General features: G+C 40.9%; 1 protein-coding gene across 1 annotated transcript in view; it reads right to left on the bottom strand.

Annotated features, from left to right (window-relative positions):
* Nucleotides 1-14,420, bottom strand: part of LOC128661562 (transient receptor potential cation channel subfamily V member 1-like) — a 60,664-nt gene that overhangs the window by 18,111 nt on the left and 28,133 nt on the right. Inside the window, exons 3-4 of the mRNA XM_053715805.1 lie at nt 14,028-14,338; nt 13,702-13,884 (exon numbers count right to left, since the gene is read on the bottom strand). Of these exons, the coding sequence (XP_053571780.1) occupies nt 13,702-13,884; nt 14,028-14,338 (494 nt within the window). The remainder of the gene's footprint in view (nt 1-13,701; nt 13,885-14,027; nt 14,339-14,420) is intronic.

Here is a 14,420-nt window from a genome sequence, read left to right on the forward strand (position 1 = left end):
AGTTGCTAACTGAGGCCAAGCTAGGAGAGCATTGAATATTGCTCTTAATTCCAGAATATTTATTGGGAGGAGTTTCTCCTCCTGAGTCCATAATCCCTGAGCTTTCAGGGAGTTCCAGACTGCGCCCCAGCCTAGAAGGCTGGCGTCTGTTACAATCGTCCAATCTGGCCTGCGAAAGGTCATCCCCTTGGACAGATGTGGCCGAGAAAGCCACCATAGAAGAGAATCTCTGGTCTCTTGATCCAGATTTAGTAGGGGGGACAAATCTGAGTAATCCCCGTTCCACTGACTTAGCATGCACAATTGCAGCGGTCTGAGATGCAGGCGCGCAAATGGTACTATGTCCATTGCCGCTACCATTAAGCCGATTACTTCCATGCACTGAGCTACTGACGGGTGTGGAATGGAATGAAGGACACGGCAAGCATTTAGAAGTTTTAATAACCTGGCCTCTGTCAGATACATTTTCATCTCTACAGAATCAATAAGAGTCCCTAGAAAGGGAACTCTTGTAAGTGGTAATAGAGAACTCTTTTCCACGTTCACCTTCCACCCATGCGACCTCAGAAATGCCAGAACTATCTCTGTATGAGACTTGACAGTTTGAAAACTTGACGCTTGTATCAGAATGTCGTCTAGGTACAGAGTCACCGCTATGCCTCGCGGTCTTAGTACCGCCAGAAGTGAGCCCAGAACTTTTGTAAAGATTCTTGGAGCCGTAGCTAATCCGAAGGGAAGAGCTACAAACTGGTAATGCCTGTCTAGGAAAGCAAATCTTAGGTACCGATAATGATCCTTGTGAATCGGTATGTGAAGGTAGGCATCCTTTAAGTCCACTGTGGTCATGGGAAGGATGGTTCGAATAGTTTCCATTTTGAATGATGGAACTCTTAGAAATTTGTTTAGGATTTTTAAGTCCAAGATTGGTCTGAAGGTTCCCTCTTTCTTGGGAACCACAAATAGATTTGAATAGAATCCCTGCCCGTGTTCCATCCGCGGAACTGGGTGGATCACCCCCATTAGTAAGAGGTCTTGTACACAGCGTAGAAACGCCTCTTTCTTTATTTGGTTTGCTGATAACCTTGAAAGATGAACTCATGGAGGAGAAGTTTTGAAGTCCAGGAGATATCCCTGAGATATGATCTCCAACGCCCAGGGATCCTGGACATCTCTTGCCCAAGCCTGGGCGAAGAGAGAAAGTCTGCCCCCACTAGATCCGTTTCCGGATAGGGGGCCCTCTCTTCATGCTGTCTTGGGGGCAGCAGCAGGTTTCTTGGCCTGCTTGCCCTTGTTCCAGGACTGGTTAACTTTCCAGCCCTGCATGTAACGAGCAACAGCTCCTTCCTGTTTTGGAGCGGAGGAAGTTGATGCTGCTCCTGCCTTGAAGTAACGAAAGGCACGAAAATTAGACTGTTTGGCCTTTGATTTGGCCCTGTCCTGAGGTAGAGCATGGCCCTTACCTCCCGTAATGTCAGCTATAATTTCTTTCAAGCCGGGCCCGAATAAGGTCTGCCCTTTGAAAGGAATATTAAGCAATTTAGATTTAGAAGTCACGTCAGCTGACCAGGATTTAAGCCATAGCGCTCTGCGCGCTTGGATGGCGAATCCGGAGTTCTTAGCCGTAAGTTTGGTTAAATGTACGACGGCATCAGAAACAAATGCGTTAGCTAGCTTAAGTGCTTTAAGCTTGTTCATAATTTCATCCAATGGAGCTGTGCGAATGGCCTCTTCCAGAGACTCAAACCAGAATGCCGCCGCAGCAGTGACAGGCGCAATGCATGCAAGGGGCTGTAAGATAACACCTTGTTGAACAAACATTTTCTTAAGGTAACCCTCTAATTTCTTATCCATTGGATCTGAAAAGGCACAACTATCCTCCACCGGGATAGTGGTACGCTTAGCTAAAGTAGAAACTGCTCCCTCCACCTTAGGGACCGTCTGCCATAAGTCTCGTGTGGTGGCGTCTATAGGAAACATTTTCCTAAATATGGGAGGAGGGGAAAAAGGCACACCAGGTCTATCCCACTCCTTGCTAATAATCTCTGTAAGCCTTTTAGGTATAGGAAACACGTCAGTACACACCGGTACCGCATAGTATCTATCCAACCTACATAATTTTTCTGGAATTGCAACCGTGTTACAATCATTCAGAGCCGCTAATACCTCCCCTAGCAATATGCGGAGGTTCTCAAGCTTAAATTTAAAATTAGAAATCTCTGAATCCAGTCTCCCTGGATCAGATCCGTCACCCACAGAATGAAGCTCTCCGTCTTCACGTTCTGCAAACTGTGACGCAGTATCTGACATGGCTCTCACCTCATCCGCGCGCTCTGTCCTTAACCCAGAGCTATCGCGCTTGCCTCTTAATTCTGGCAATTTAGATAATACTTCTGTCATAACAGTAGCCATGTCTTGCAAAGTGATTTGTAAGGGCCTCCCTGATGTACTTGGCGCCACAAAATCACGCACCTCCTGAGCGGGAGGCGAAGGTACTGACACGTGAGGAGAGTTAGTCGGCATAACTTCCCCCTCGTTGTCTGGTGATAATTTCTTTACATGTAAAGATTGACTTTTATTTAAAGTAGCATCAATGCAATTAGTACACAAATTTCTATTGGGCTCCACATTGGCCTTTAAACATAGTGAACAAAGAGATTCATCTGTGTCAGACATGTTTAAACAGACTAGCAATGAGACTAGCAAGCTTGGAAATACTTTTCTAAATAAATTTACAAGCAATATAAAAAACGCTACTGTGCCTTTAAGAAGCACAAAAAGCTGTCACAGTTGAAATAACAATGAACCAAAATAGTTATAGCAACCAATTTTTCACAGTAAATGTATTAAGTTAGCAAAGGATTGCACCCACCAGCAAATGGATGATTAACCCCTTAATACCCAAAAACGGATAACAATTTAATAATTAACGTTTTTCTCACAGTCAAAACACACTGTCACAGGTCTGCTGTGACTGATTACCTCCCTCAAAATGAATTTTGAAGACCCCTGAGCTCTCTAGAGACGATCTGGATCATGGAGGATGAAGTAGACAGATTGTGACTGAATTTTTACTGCGCAAAAAAAGCGCTAAAATAGGCCCCTCCCACTCATATTACAACAGTGGGGAAGCTCAGAAAACTGTTTCTATGCAGAAAACAAAGATGGCCATGTGGTAAAAATCATGCCCCAATAAGTTTTATCACCAAGTACCTCACAAAAAACGATTAACATGCCAGTAAATGTTTTAAACATACATTTGAAAAGTTATGAATTGTTATTAATAAGCCTGCTACCAGTCGCTTTTACTGCAGTTAAGGCTCATACATTATTTCAGTATTAACAGTATTTTCAGAGTCAATTCCATTCCTTAGAAAAATACATTCAGTGTACACACACTCATCAGCCTAATACCAGTCGCTATCACTGCATTTAAGGCTGAACTTACGTTACATTGGTATCAGCAGTATTTTCTCAGTCAATTCCATTCCTCAGAAAAATAATTACTGCACATACCTCATTTGCAGGGGGGCCCTGCGTGCTATTCCCCTTCTCTGAAGTTACCTCACTCCTCAGATGAGAACAGCCAGTGGATCTTAGTTACGTCTGCTAAGATCATAGAAAACGCAGGCAGATTCTTCTTCTAATGCTGCCTGAGAATAAACAGCACACTCCGGTGCCATTTAAAATAACAAACTTTTGATTGTAGAAATAAACTAAGTTAAAAAACACCACAGACCTCTCACAGCGACCTATCTTTAGTTAGGCTGCAAGAGAATGACTGAATATGACATGTGAGGGGAGGAGCTATATAGCAGCTCTGCTTGGGTGAGCCTCTTGCAGCTTCCTGTTAGGAAGAGATATATTCCATAAGTAATGGATGACCCGTGGACTGACTACACTTAACAAGAGAAACAGTATTTTTTGTCCTATAATCAAATGCTTTCTTGGGAAATTTTTAAAAAACTGAAAAACATAGTAAGATGAAAACTGATTTAAAGGGACAAAATGCTTGTTTTTATAATGTATATGAAATAACAGCGGGTAAATATATGATTTTTATTTTTTTGCATGGAAAAGGTTAAGTAAAACTCCCACAGAAAAAAAAATAGTGTATTCAGCTCATTAACATGTTTTCTTGTGTTTTTTTTTTTTTACCCCAAAACAAAGTGCTGTAATACATTTTTAAACATTTTATTTTAGACAGTTCAGAGACAATTTTTGTCCTTTTTATATTTTGATTGTCAAGGTAGAAAAATGGAGTTGTGCATATTGACTAACTTCTCAATAAATATATTAAGTCTAAATGTGGTTTATAAATTGAAGAACCAATCTTTATTTCGCTAAAAAAAATTTTTTTTAAAAAATCCTAGTCCTAGTAAGGATAATGTTTTTCTCTGTGCGCAGCAATCTCAAGTATATAGTTATCTACTGTGCTAGCCTCAGATATATCATGCAAACAGTAGAATATAGGCCCATAATTTCATTCAAAAAATGCTCACTTTAATTATATAATGAATCTAGGCTGCCGTGTACATGCAGCTACACAAGTTTTACTGGAAAAAAAAGCTTTAAGAGTATCATACCTCATTGAACTGATGTTTATAGGTGGAGATGATTGTGAAAATAATTATGTAGGACAGATACAGTATTAAACTAAAATAAAACATAAAACATGCATATTTCTCCCATTTTATGTCCAAAAGCTCTTTTATAGGTTCCATGGTCAGGATTTCCTGAGATTCCTGCAGTGACAATAAAAGATAAATTACTAAAAAGTTCAGACAAATTTGATACAAATAATACTATTTGACAAATAAATAAAAATTAAATTATTTTTTTATAAGGAAACATTTATAGGGGTGGACCCAGATGCCATATCAAGGTCTCTTTATACATTGGTCCCAAACCTACAGCAATACATTCTAGCCTTCAGTTATAAACACTGAAATACAAAGAAGAGTATCACAGATATTTTAAATTCTCCCTAGACAACTATCTCTTCATTTTATGCTTCTAACTGCAGTGATTGTAATTGCTTAGAAGCCTTAAATGGATAGGAAACCCAACATTTTTATTTCATGATTCAGATAATGGGGCTGATTTATGATGACCCGAATGGGGCTATCTCGCCCTGTTTCCGCGCGAGCCTTCAGGCTCGCCGGAAACAGCAGTTAAGAAGCAGCGGTCTTAAGACCGCTGCTCCTTAACTGGTACGCCGCCTCTGATCGGCGTACAGCAATCAACCCGATCGAATATGATCAGTTGATTGACAGCCCCTGCTAGTGGCCGATTGACCGTGAATCTGCAGGGGGCGGCATTGCACAAGCTGTCCGCATTCAGCAATGTCTGTCAGACATGATACGCTACAGCGTATCATGTTGGACAGACATTGTTAAATCGGCCCCAGAGCATTTTCTAATTTATTTAAATTATCAATTTTTCTTCATCGGCGTGTTATCTTTTGTTTAAAATCAGCCACGTAAGCTTAGGAGCCAGCCTTTTTCTGGAGCACTATATGGCAGCTGTTTTGCAAGAATGTTATCCATTTGCACTAGATGGCACAACTATTTTCTGCTATGAAGTGCTCTGGATGCCTACCTAGGTATCTCTTAAACACATAATCTCATGGGAATTAAGTATATTTAATAATATAAGTAAATTGGAATTTTTTTTAAATGATATGCTCTTTCTATATCACAAAAGAATAACAAAATTTATGCTTACCTGATAAATTCATTTCTCCTGTAGTGTGGTCAGTCCACGGGTCATCATTACTTCTGGGATATTATCTCCTCCCCTACAGGAAGTGCAAGAGGATTCACCCAGCAGAGCTGCTATATAGCTCCTCCCCTCTACGTCACCTCCAGTCATTCGACCAAAGGACCAACGAGAAAGGAGAAGCCCAAGGGTGTAGTGGTGACTGGAGTATAATCCAAAAAATTTTTTAGCCTGCCATAAAAAACAGGGCGGGCCGTGGACTGACCACACTACAGGAGAAATGAATTTATCAGGTAAGCATAAATTTTGTTTTCTCCTGTTAAGTGTGGTCAGTCCACGGGTCATCATTACTTCTGGGATACCAATACCAAAGCAAAAGTACACGGATGACGGGAGGGACAGGCAGGCTCTTTATACGGAGGGAACCACTGCCTGAAGAACCTTTCTCCCAAAAACAGCCTCCGAAGAAGCAAAAGTGTCAAATTTGTAAAATTTGGAAAAAGTATGAAGAGAAGACCAAGTTGCAGCCTTGCAAATCTGTTCAACAGAGGCCTCATTCTTAAAGGCCCAAGTGGAAGCCACAGCTCTAGTAGAATGAGCTGTAATTCTTTCAGGAGGCTGCTGTCCAGCAGTCTCATAGGCTAATCGTATTATGCTACAAAGCCAAAAAGAGAGAGAGGTAGCCGAAGCTTTTTGACCTCTCCTCTGACCAGAATAAACGACAAACAGGGAAGACGTTTGACGAAAATCCTTAGTTGCCTGTAGATAAAATTTCAGGGCACGGACTACATCTAGATTGTGTAGCAGACGTTCCTTCTTCGAGGAAGGATTAGGACACAAGGATGGAACAACAATCTCTTGATTGATATTCCTGTTAGTGACCACCTTAGGTAGGAACCCAGGCTTAGTACGCAGAACTACCTTGTCTGAATGAAAAATCAGATAAGGAGAATCACAATGTAAGGCAGATAACTCAGAAACTCTTCGAGCCGAGGAAATAGCCATTAAAAACAGAACTTTCCAAGATAACAACTTGATATCAATGGAATGAAGGGGTTCAAACGGAACACCCTGTAAAACATTAAGAACTAAGTTCAAACTCCATGGCGGAGCAACAGTTTTAAACACAGGCTTGATCCTAGCTAAAGCCTGACAAAAAGCTTGAACGTCCGGAACTTCTGACAGACGTTTGTGTAAAAGAATGGACTGAGCTGAAATCTGTCCCTTTAAAGAACTAGCGGATAACCCCTTTTCTAAACCTTCTTGTAGAAAAGACAATATCCTTGGAATCCTAACCTTACTCCATGAGTAACTCTTGGATTCGCACCAATATAAGTATTTACGCCATATTTTATGGTAAATCCTTCTGGTAACAGGCTTCCTAGCCTGTATTAAGGTATCAATAACTGGCTCAGAAAAACCACGTTTTGATAAAATCAAGCGTTCAATTTCCAAGCAGTCAGCTTCAGAGAAGTTAGATTTTGATGTTTGAATGGACCCTGGATCAGAAGGTCCTGTTTCAGAGGTAGAGACCAAGGCGGACAGGATGACATGTCCACTAGATCTGCATACCAAGTCCTGCGTGGCCATGCAGGTGCTATTAGAATCACTGATGCTCTCTCCTGTTTGATTCTGGCAATCAATCGAGGAAGCATCGGGAAGGGTGGAAACACATAAGCCATCCCGAAGGTCCAAGGTGCTGTCAAAGCATCTATCAGAACCGCTCCCGGATCCCTGGATCTGGACCCGTAGCGAGGAAGCTTGGCGTTCTGACGAGACGCCATGAGATCTATCTCTGGTTTGCCCCAACGTCGAAGTATCTGGGCAAAGACCTCCGGATGAAGTTCCCACTCCCCCGGATGAAAAGTCTGACGACTTAAGAAATCCGCCTCCCAGTTCTCCACTCCCGGGATGTGGATTGCAGACAGGTGGCAAGAGTGAGACTCTGCCCAGCGAATTATCTTTGATACTTCCATCATTGCTAGGGAGCTTCTTGTCCCTCCCTGATGGTTGATGTAAGCTACAGTCGTGATGTTGTCCGACTGAAACCTGATGAACCCCCGAGTTGTTAACTGGGGCCAAGCCAGAAGGGCATTGAGAACTGCTCTCAATTCCAGAATGTTTATTGGAAGGAGACTCTCCTCCTGATTCCATAGTCCCTGAGCCTTCAGAGAATTCCAGACAGCGCCCCAACCTAGTAGGCTGGCGTCTGTTGTTACAATTGTCCAGTCTGGCCTGCTGAATGGCATCCCCCTGGACAGGTGTGGCCGATAAAGCCACCATAGAAGAGAATTTCTGGTCTCTTGATTCAGATTCAGAGTGGGGGACAAATCTGAGTAATCCCCATTCCACTGACTTAGCATGCACAATTGCAGCGGTCTGAGATGTAGGCGTGCAAAAGGTACTATGTCCATTGCCGCTACCATTAAGCCGATCACCTCCATGCATTGAGCTACTGACGGGTGTTGAATGGAAAGAAGGACACGGCATGCATTTTGAAGCTTTGTTAACCTGTCTTCTGTCAGGTAAATCTTCATTTCTACAGAATCTATGAGAGTCCCCAAGAAGGGAACTCTTGTGAGTGGAAAGAGAGAACTCTTCTTTTCGTTCACCTTCCATCCATGCGACCTTAGAAATGCCAGTACTAATTCTGTATGAGACTTGGCAGTTTGAAAGCTTGAAGCTTGTATCAGAATGTCGTCTAGGTACGGAGCTACCGAAATTCCTCGCGGTCTTAGTACCGCCAGAAGAGTACCCAGAACCTTTGTGAAGATTCTTGGAGCCGTAGCCAATCCGAATGGAAGAGCTACAAACTGGTAATGCCTGTCTAGAAAGGCAAACCTTAGATACCGGTAATGATTTCTGTGAATCGGTATGTGAAGGTAAGCATCCTTTAAATCCACTGTGGTCACGTACTGACCCTCTTGGATCATGGGCAAAATTGTTTGAATAGTTTCCATCTTGAACGATGGAACTCTTAGGAATTTGTTTAGGATCTTTAAATCCAAGATTGGCCTGAAAGTTCCCTCTTTTTTGGGAACTACAAACAGATTTGAGTAAAACCCTTGTCCTTGTTCCGACCTCGGAACTGGATGGATCACTCCCATTAATAAAAGATCTTGTACGCAGCGTAGGAACGCTTCTTTCTTTATTTGGTTTGTTGACAACCTTGACAGATGAAATCTCCCTCTTGGGGGAGAGGATTTGAAGTCCAGAAGGTATCCCTGAGATATGATCTCTAACGCCCAGGGATCCTGAACATCTCTTGCCCAAGCCTGGGCGAAGAGAGAAAGTCTGCCCCCTACTAGATCCGGTCCCGGATCGGGGGCCCTCGATTCATGCTGTCTTAGGGGCAGCAGCAGGTTTCCTGGCCTGCTTGCCCTTGTTCCAGCACTGGTTAGGTTTCCAGCCTTGTCTGTAGCGAGCAACAGCTCCTTCCTGTTTTGGTGAAGAGGAAGTTGATGCTGTTCCTGCTTTGAAATTACGAAAGGAACGAAAATTAGACTGTCTAGCCCTAGGTTTGGCTTTGTCCTGAGGCAGGGCATGGCCTTTACCTCCTGTAATGTCAGCGATAATCTCTTTCAACCCGGGCCCGAATAAGGTCTGCCCTTTGAAAGGTATATTAAGCAATTTAGATTTAGAAGTAACATCAGCTGACCAGGATTTTAGCCACAGTGCTCTGCGTGCCTGAATGGCAAATCCGGAATTCTTAGCCGTAAGCTTAGTTAAATGTACTACGGCATCTGAAATAAATGAGTTAGCTAACTTAAGGGCTTTAAGTTTGAGTGTAATCTCATCTAGTGTAGATGATTCAAGTGTCTCTTCCAGAGACTCAAACCAAAATGCTGCTGCAGCCGTGACAGGCGCAATACATGCAAGAGGTTGCAATATAAAACCTTGTTGAACAAACATTTTCTTAAGGTAACCCTCTAATTTTTTATCCATTGGATCTGAAAAAGCACAGCTATCCTCCACCGGGATAGTGGTACGCTTAGCTAAAGTAGAAACTGCTCCCTCCACCTTAGGGACCGTTTGCCATAAGTCCCGTGTGGTGGCGTCTATTGGAAACATTTTTCTAAATATCGGAGGGGGTGAGAACGGCACACCGGGTCTATCCCACTCCTTAGTAACAATTTCAGTAAGTCTCTTAGGTATAGGAAAAACATCAGTACTCGCCGGTACCGCAAAATATTTATCCAACCTACACATTTTCTCTGGTATTGCAACTGTGTTACAATCATTCAGAGCCGCTAACACCTCCCCTAGTAATACACGGAGGTTTTCCAGCTTAAATTTAAAATTTGAAATATCTGAATCCAGTCTGTTTGGATCAGAACCGTCACCCACAGAATGAAGTTCTCCGTCCTCATGTTCTGCCACCTGTGACGCAGTGTCTGACATGGCCCTAATATTATCAGCGCACTCTGTTCTCACCCCAGAGTGATCACGCTTGCCTCTAAGTTCTGGTAATTTAGCCAAAACTTCAGTCATAACAGTAGCCATATCCTGTAATGTGATTTGAAATGGCCGCCCAGATGTACTCGGCGCTACAATATCACGCACCTCCCGAGCGGGAGATGCAGGTACTGACACGTGAGGCGAGTTAGTCGGCATAACTATCCCCTCGTTGTTAGGTGAAATATGTTCAGTTTGTACAGATTGACCTTTATTTAAAGTAACATCAATACAATTAGTACATAAATTTCTATTGGGCTCCACTTTGGCATTAGCACATATAGCACATGTATCTTCCTCTGAATCAGACATGTTTAACACACTAGCAATAAACTAGCAACTTGGAAATGCTTTTCAAGTAATTTACAATAATATGAAAACGAACTGTGCCTATAAGAAGCACAGAAAAAATTATGACAGTTGAAAATAAATAAGTTATAGCATCAAATCTTTGTAAGAAATATACAATTTTAGCAAAGGATTGAGCCCATTAGCAAAGGATAACTAACCCTGGCAGCAGAAAAAATACACAAATAAACGTTTTTTATCACAGTCAACTACAATCTTCACAGCTCTGCTGTGAATGATTACCTCCCTCAAAACAAGCTTTGAAGATCACTGAGTTCTGTAGAGATGAACCAGATCATGCAGGAAGAAAATGAACCTCTGACTGAGTTTTTTGATGCGTAGTAAAAGCGCCAAAAATGGCCCCTCCCCCTCACACATAACAGTGAGAGAGATCAGTAAACTGCTTTAATTTAAACAAAACTATTGCCAAGTGGAAAAAATAGTGCCCAAAACATTTTTTCACCCAGTACCTCAGAGAAATAAACGATTTTACATGCCAGCAAAAAAACGTTTAACCTCAATAAATTAACTGTTATATAAAACCTATTGCAAGTCCCTGCAAATTAGGTTAAGTCTATGCATACAGTATAAATCCAGTGAAGTACCATTCCCCAGAATACTGAAGTGTAAAATATACATACATGACAGCCTGATACCAGCTACCTCTACTGCATTTAAGGCTGAGTTTACATTATAACGGTATGGCAGGATTTTCTCATCAATTCCATGTCAGAAAATAATAAACTGCTACATACCTCTTTGCAGATTAATCTGCCCGCTGTCCCCTGATCTGAAGTTTACCTCTCCTCAGATGGCCGAGAAACAGCAATATGATCTTAACTACTCCGGCTAAAATCATAGAAAAAACTCAGGTAGATTCTTCTTCAAATTCTACCAGAGAATGAATAACACACTCCGGTGCTATTATAAAATAACAAACTTTTGATTGAAGGTAATAAACTAATTAAAATCACCACAGTCCTCTCACACATCCTATCTATTCGTTGGGTGCAAGAGAATGACTGGAGGTGACGTAGAGGGGAGGAGCTATATAGCAGCTCTGCTGGGTGAATCCTCTTGCACTTCCTGTAGGGGAGGAGATAATATCCCAGAAGTAATGATGACCCGTGGACTGACCACACTTAACAGGAGAAATGTTGAGTTTTTATGTCCCTTTAAGGGCCACATATAAATGTCTAGCTTTGAAACACAGAAATAATCATTTAATTTACTATAAATATTAGTGGCACAGGTACAGCTTTAGCTAAGTTTTCAGTGCACCAAAAGCCTTTACTGTTCTCCTCTCCATAAGATTCTTTTTGAGTCTTGGCCATCTTGTTTGCCCACCAATACAATTCCTCAAAGCCCACATTTAGCACTTTTTCATAACTCTATGGGCTCCATTACATATGCGGCGTCACCCGCAAAAGCTGCTACCGCCGTTTTTACGCAGTTTTGGTATCCATTATACAGCGCCGCATATAAATGCGGCACGTATATTTCACCCGTCGGCTGCAATTTTTACTCCCATAAGCTAACATGGGACCATGTCGCAAATCGGTATCCAATATTCAGCGAAAGGACTTAAGTGGCGAAAATGGAGAAATTTTGCTCCATTTTCACCAACCGCGCCTCCTGGAAGAAGAAAGAAGAGATTGCCGCTTGGAAGAAGACTTCACCGCATGGAACAGGACCTTCTCCGCCGGACTTCAGGAACCGTGAGTACCATCCTGGGGTTAAGACTTAGGTTTTTAAAAAAAAAAAAAATATTTAGATTACGATGGGTAATTCGTAAAAGAGCTAAATGCCCTTTAAAGGGCAGCAAAAGAGCTAAATGCCCTTTTAAGGGCAATGCCCAAACAAATGCCCTTTTCAGGGCAATGGGTAGTTTAGGTTTTTTAGTGTTAGGTTTTTTATTTTGGGGGGTTTGGTGGGTGGGGGGTTTTACTGTTAGGGGGGACTTTGTTTATTCTTAATGTAAAAGAGCTGTTTAACTTAGGCGAATGCCCTACAAAAAGCCCTTTTAAGGGCTATTGGTAGTTTAGCATTAGATTAGGGGGTGTTTTTATTTTGGGGGCTTTTTTATTTTCATAGGGATTAGGTTTAATTTTTGATAATTTGTTTATTATTTTCTGTAATATTAGATTTTTTTATTTTCCATAATTTTAGATTAAGTTAAAATTTGTTTTTTTATTTTAAAGTAATGTTAGGTTTTTTTATTTTAATAGTTAGTAACTTTAGTATTTTTTGATGTAGGTAATTGGGTTACTTTAGGGGGGGGTTAGGTTAGGGGGCTTAGTAATTAAATTATTTATTTGCGTTGTGGGCTTTGGCGGTTTAGGGGTTAATAGACTTATTAGCATTGCATTGTGTGGGTATGGCGGGTTAGGGGTTAATACTTTAATAGGTTTATTGCGTTGTGGGTTAATGGCGGATTAGGGTTGATAGTTTTATTAGGTAGTTTGCGATGTTGGGGTTTGGCGGATTTAGGGGTTAATACTTTAGTTATTACTTGCGGTGTGGGTTTGATGGTGGATATAGGGTTAATAATTTAATTATTACTTGCGGTGTGGGTTTGATGGTGTATATAGGGGTTAATAGTAAAATTAGGCATATTGCGTTGTGGGGGGTTGTCGGTTTAGGGGTTAATACTTTTATTAGTTCCGATGTGGGTTTGATCGCAGATATAGGGGTTTTATACATGTTGTTTTTTTTTTGGGAGGCTGTTTAGTTTACGGGAGATTTTATATATATATTTTTTATTATTCCTAGGCGCCGGCAGTTTCTAAAGTGCCGTAAGTCACTAGCGGCTTCAGAAATGTGTATTTACGCTCATTTCTGGACATCACTAGTTTATCCGATTTCCGGCATTTTATGAACTGCCAGCACCCTATATGTAATACCCCGATGTGCAAGGTGAAATTACGGGCGGTGCGGGTTGCAACACTTGCGCTGAAGCCTGCGCCGTATATGTAATCTCGCCCTAGATAGAGAAATTCATATAAAGCCAATTTCTCTGTTGAATTTCAATAAACACATTGATGTTTTAGGAAAATTCCAAAGAAATGTCAAAGTGTGACAGAACGTGAAAGAACTGTGTGACATTGTTTGGCTAAAAGGCAATTTTTAGGCAACAAAACCAATTTATATTTATCTTTCCTGATTGTATTTATAACTTACATTGTGTGTTTTTCCGTACACAGCGATCTCAAGTACAGAGTTCTTCTCTACTGTGTCAACTTCAGACAAATCATACAAATAACAGAATATAGGGCCATAATTCCATTCCAAAATTCTTCTTGAAAGCTGTTTCATGCCAGATCCATCTTCATCAAAATTCCTTTGCAGAATGTGCTTCAAAATCTAATGAAATAAAGAATACAAAATCAATTTGATAAATTATGTTTTCTTTTAAAAAATAAATAAATAAATATATATATATATATATATATATATATATATATATATATATATATTATACCATAAGTTATCTATTATAGCATTACCTTGACTTTGCCATTTTTTGCAGCAAGCTGAAGAGGAGTTAACCCTTCATTATTTTTAATTGTTTCCAGTGCTTTAAGTGTGCTATCCTTTTGCATTTTTTTCACACTTTCATTGAGAATCTTATTATAGATTATCATCAAATCATCACAATGTTCCTGGGAATCATTTGCACTCAAAATCAAAGCATGTAGGACTGTATTCCCCAAATGGTCTTTATTATAAATGTTTGCACATTTAAACTTATTACAGATTAGAAATTGTACTATTGCTTGCTGTTTGGTGCATGCAGCTAATGAAAGGGGATATCCACCTGCAAAATAAAATAAAATGGTAGTATAGATAAGTTACATAAATATAGGTAACTATTTAGCATCATTGTAGGCTTAAAGGGA

Source organism: Bombina bombina, chromosome 5 (genome assembly GCF_027579735.1).
Source record: "Bombina bombina isolate aBomBom1 chromosome 5, aBomBom1.pri, whole genome shotgun sequence".
In the NCBI taxonomy this organism is placed as follows: domain Eukaryota; kingdom Metazoa; phylum Chordata; class Amphibia; order Anura; family Bombinatoridae; genus Bombina; species Bombina bombina.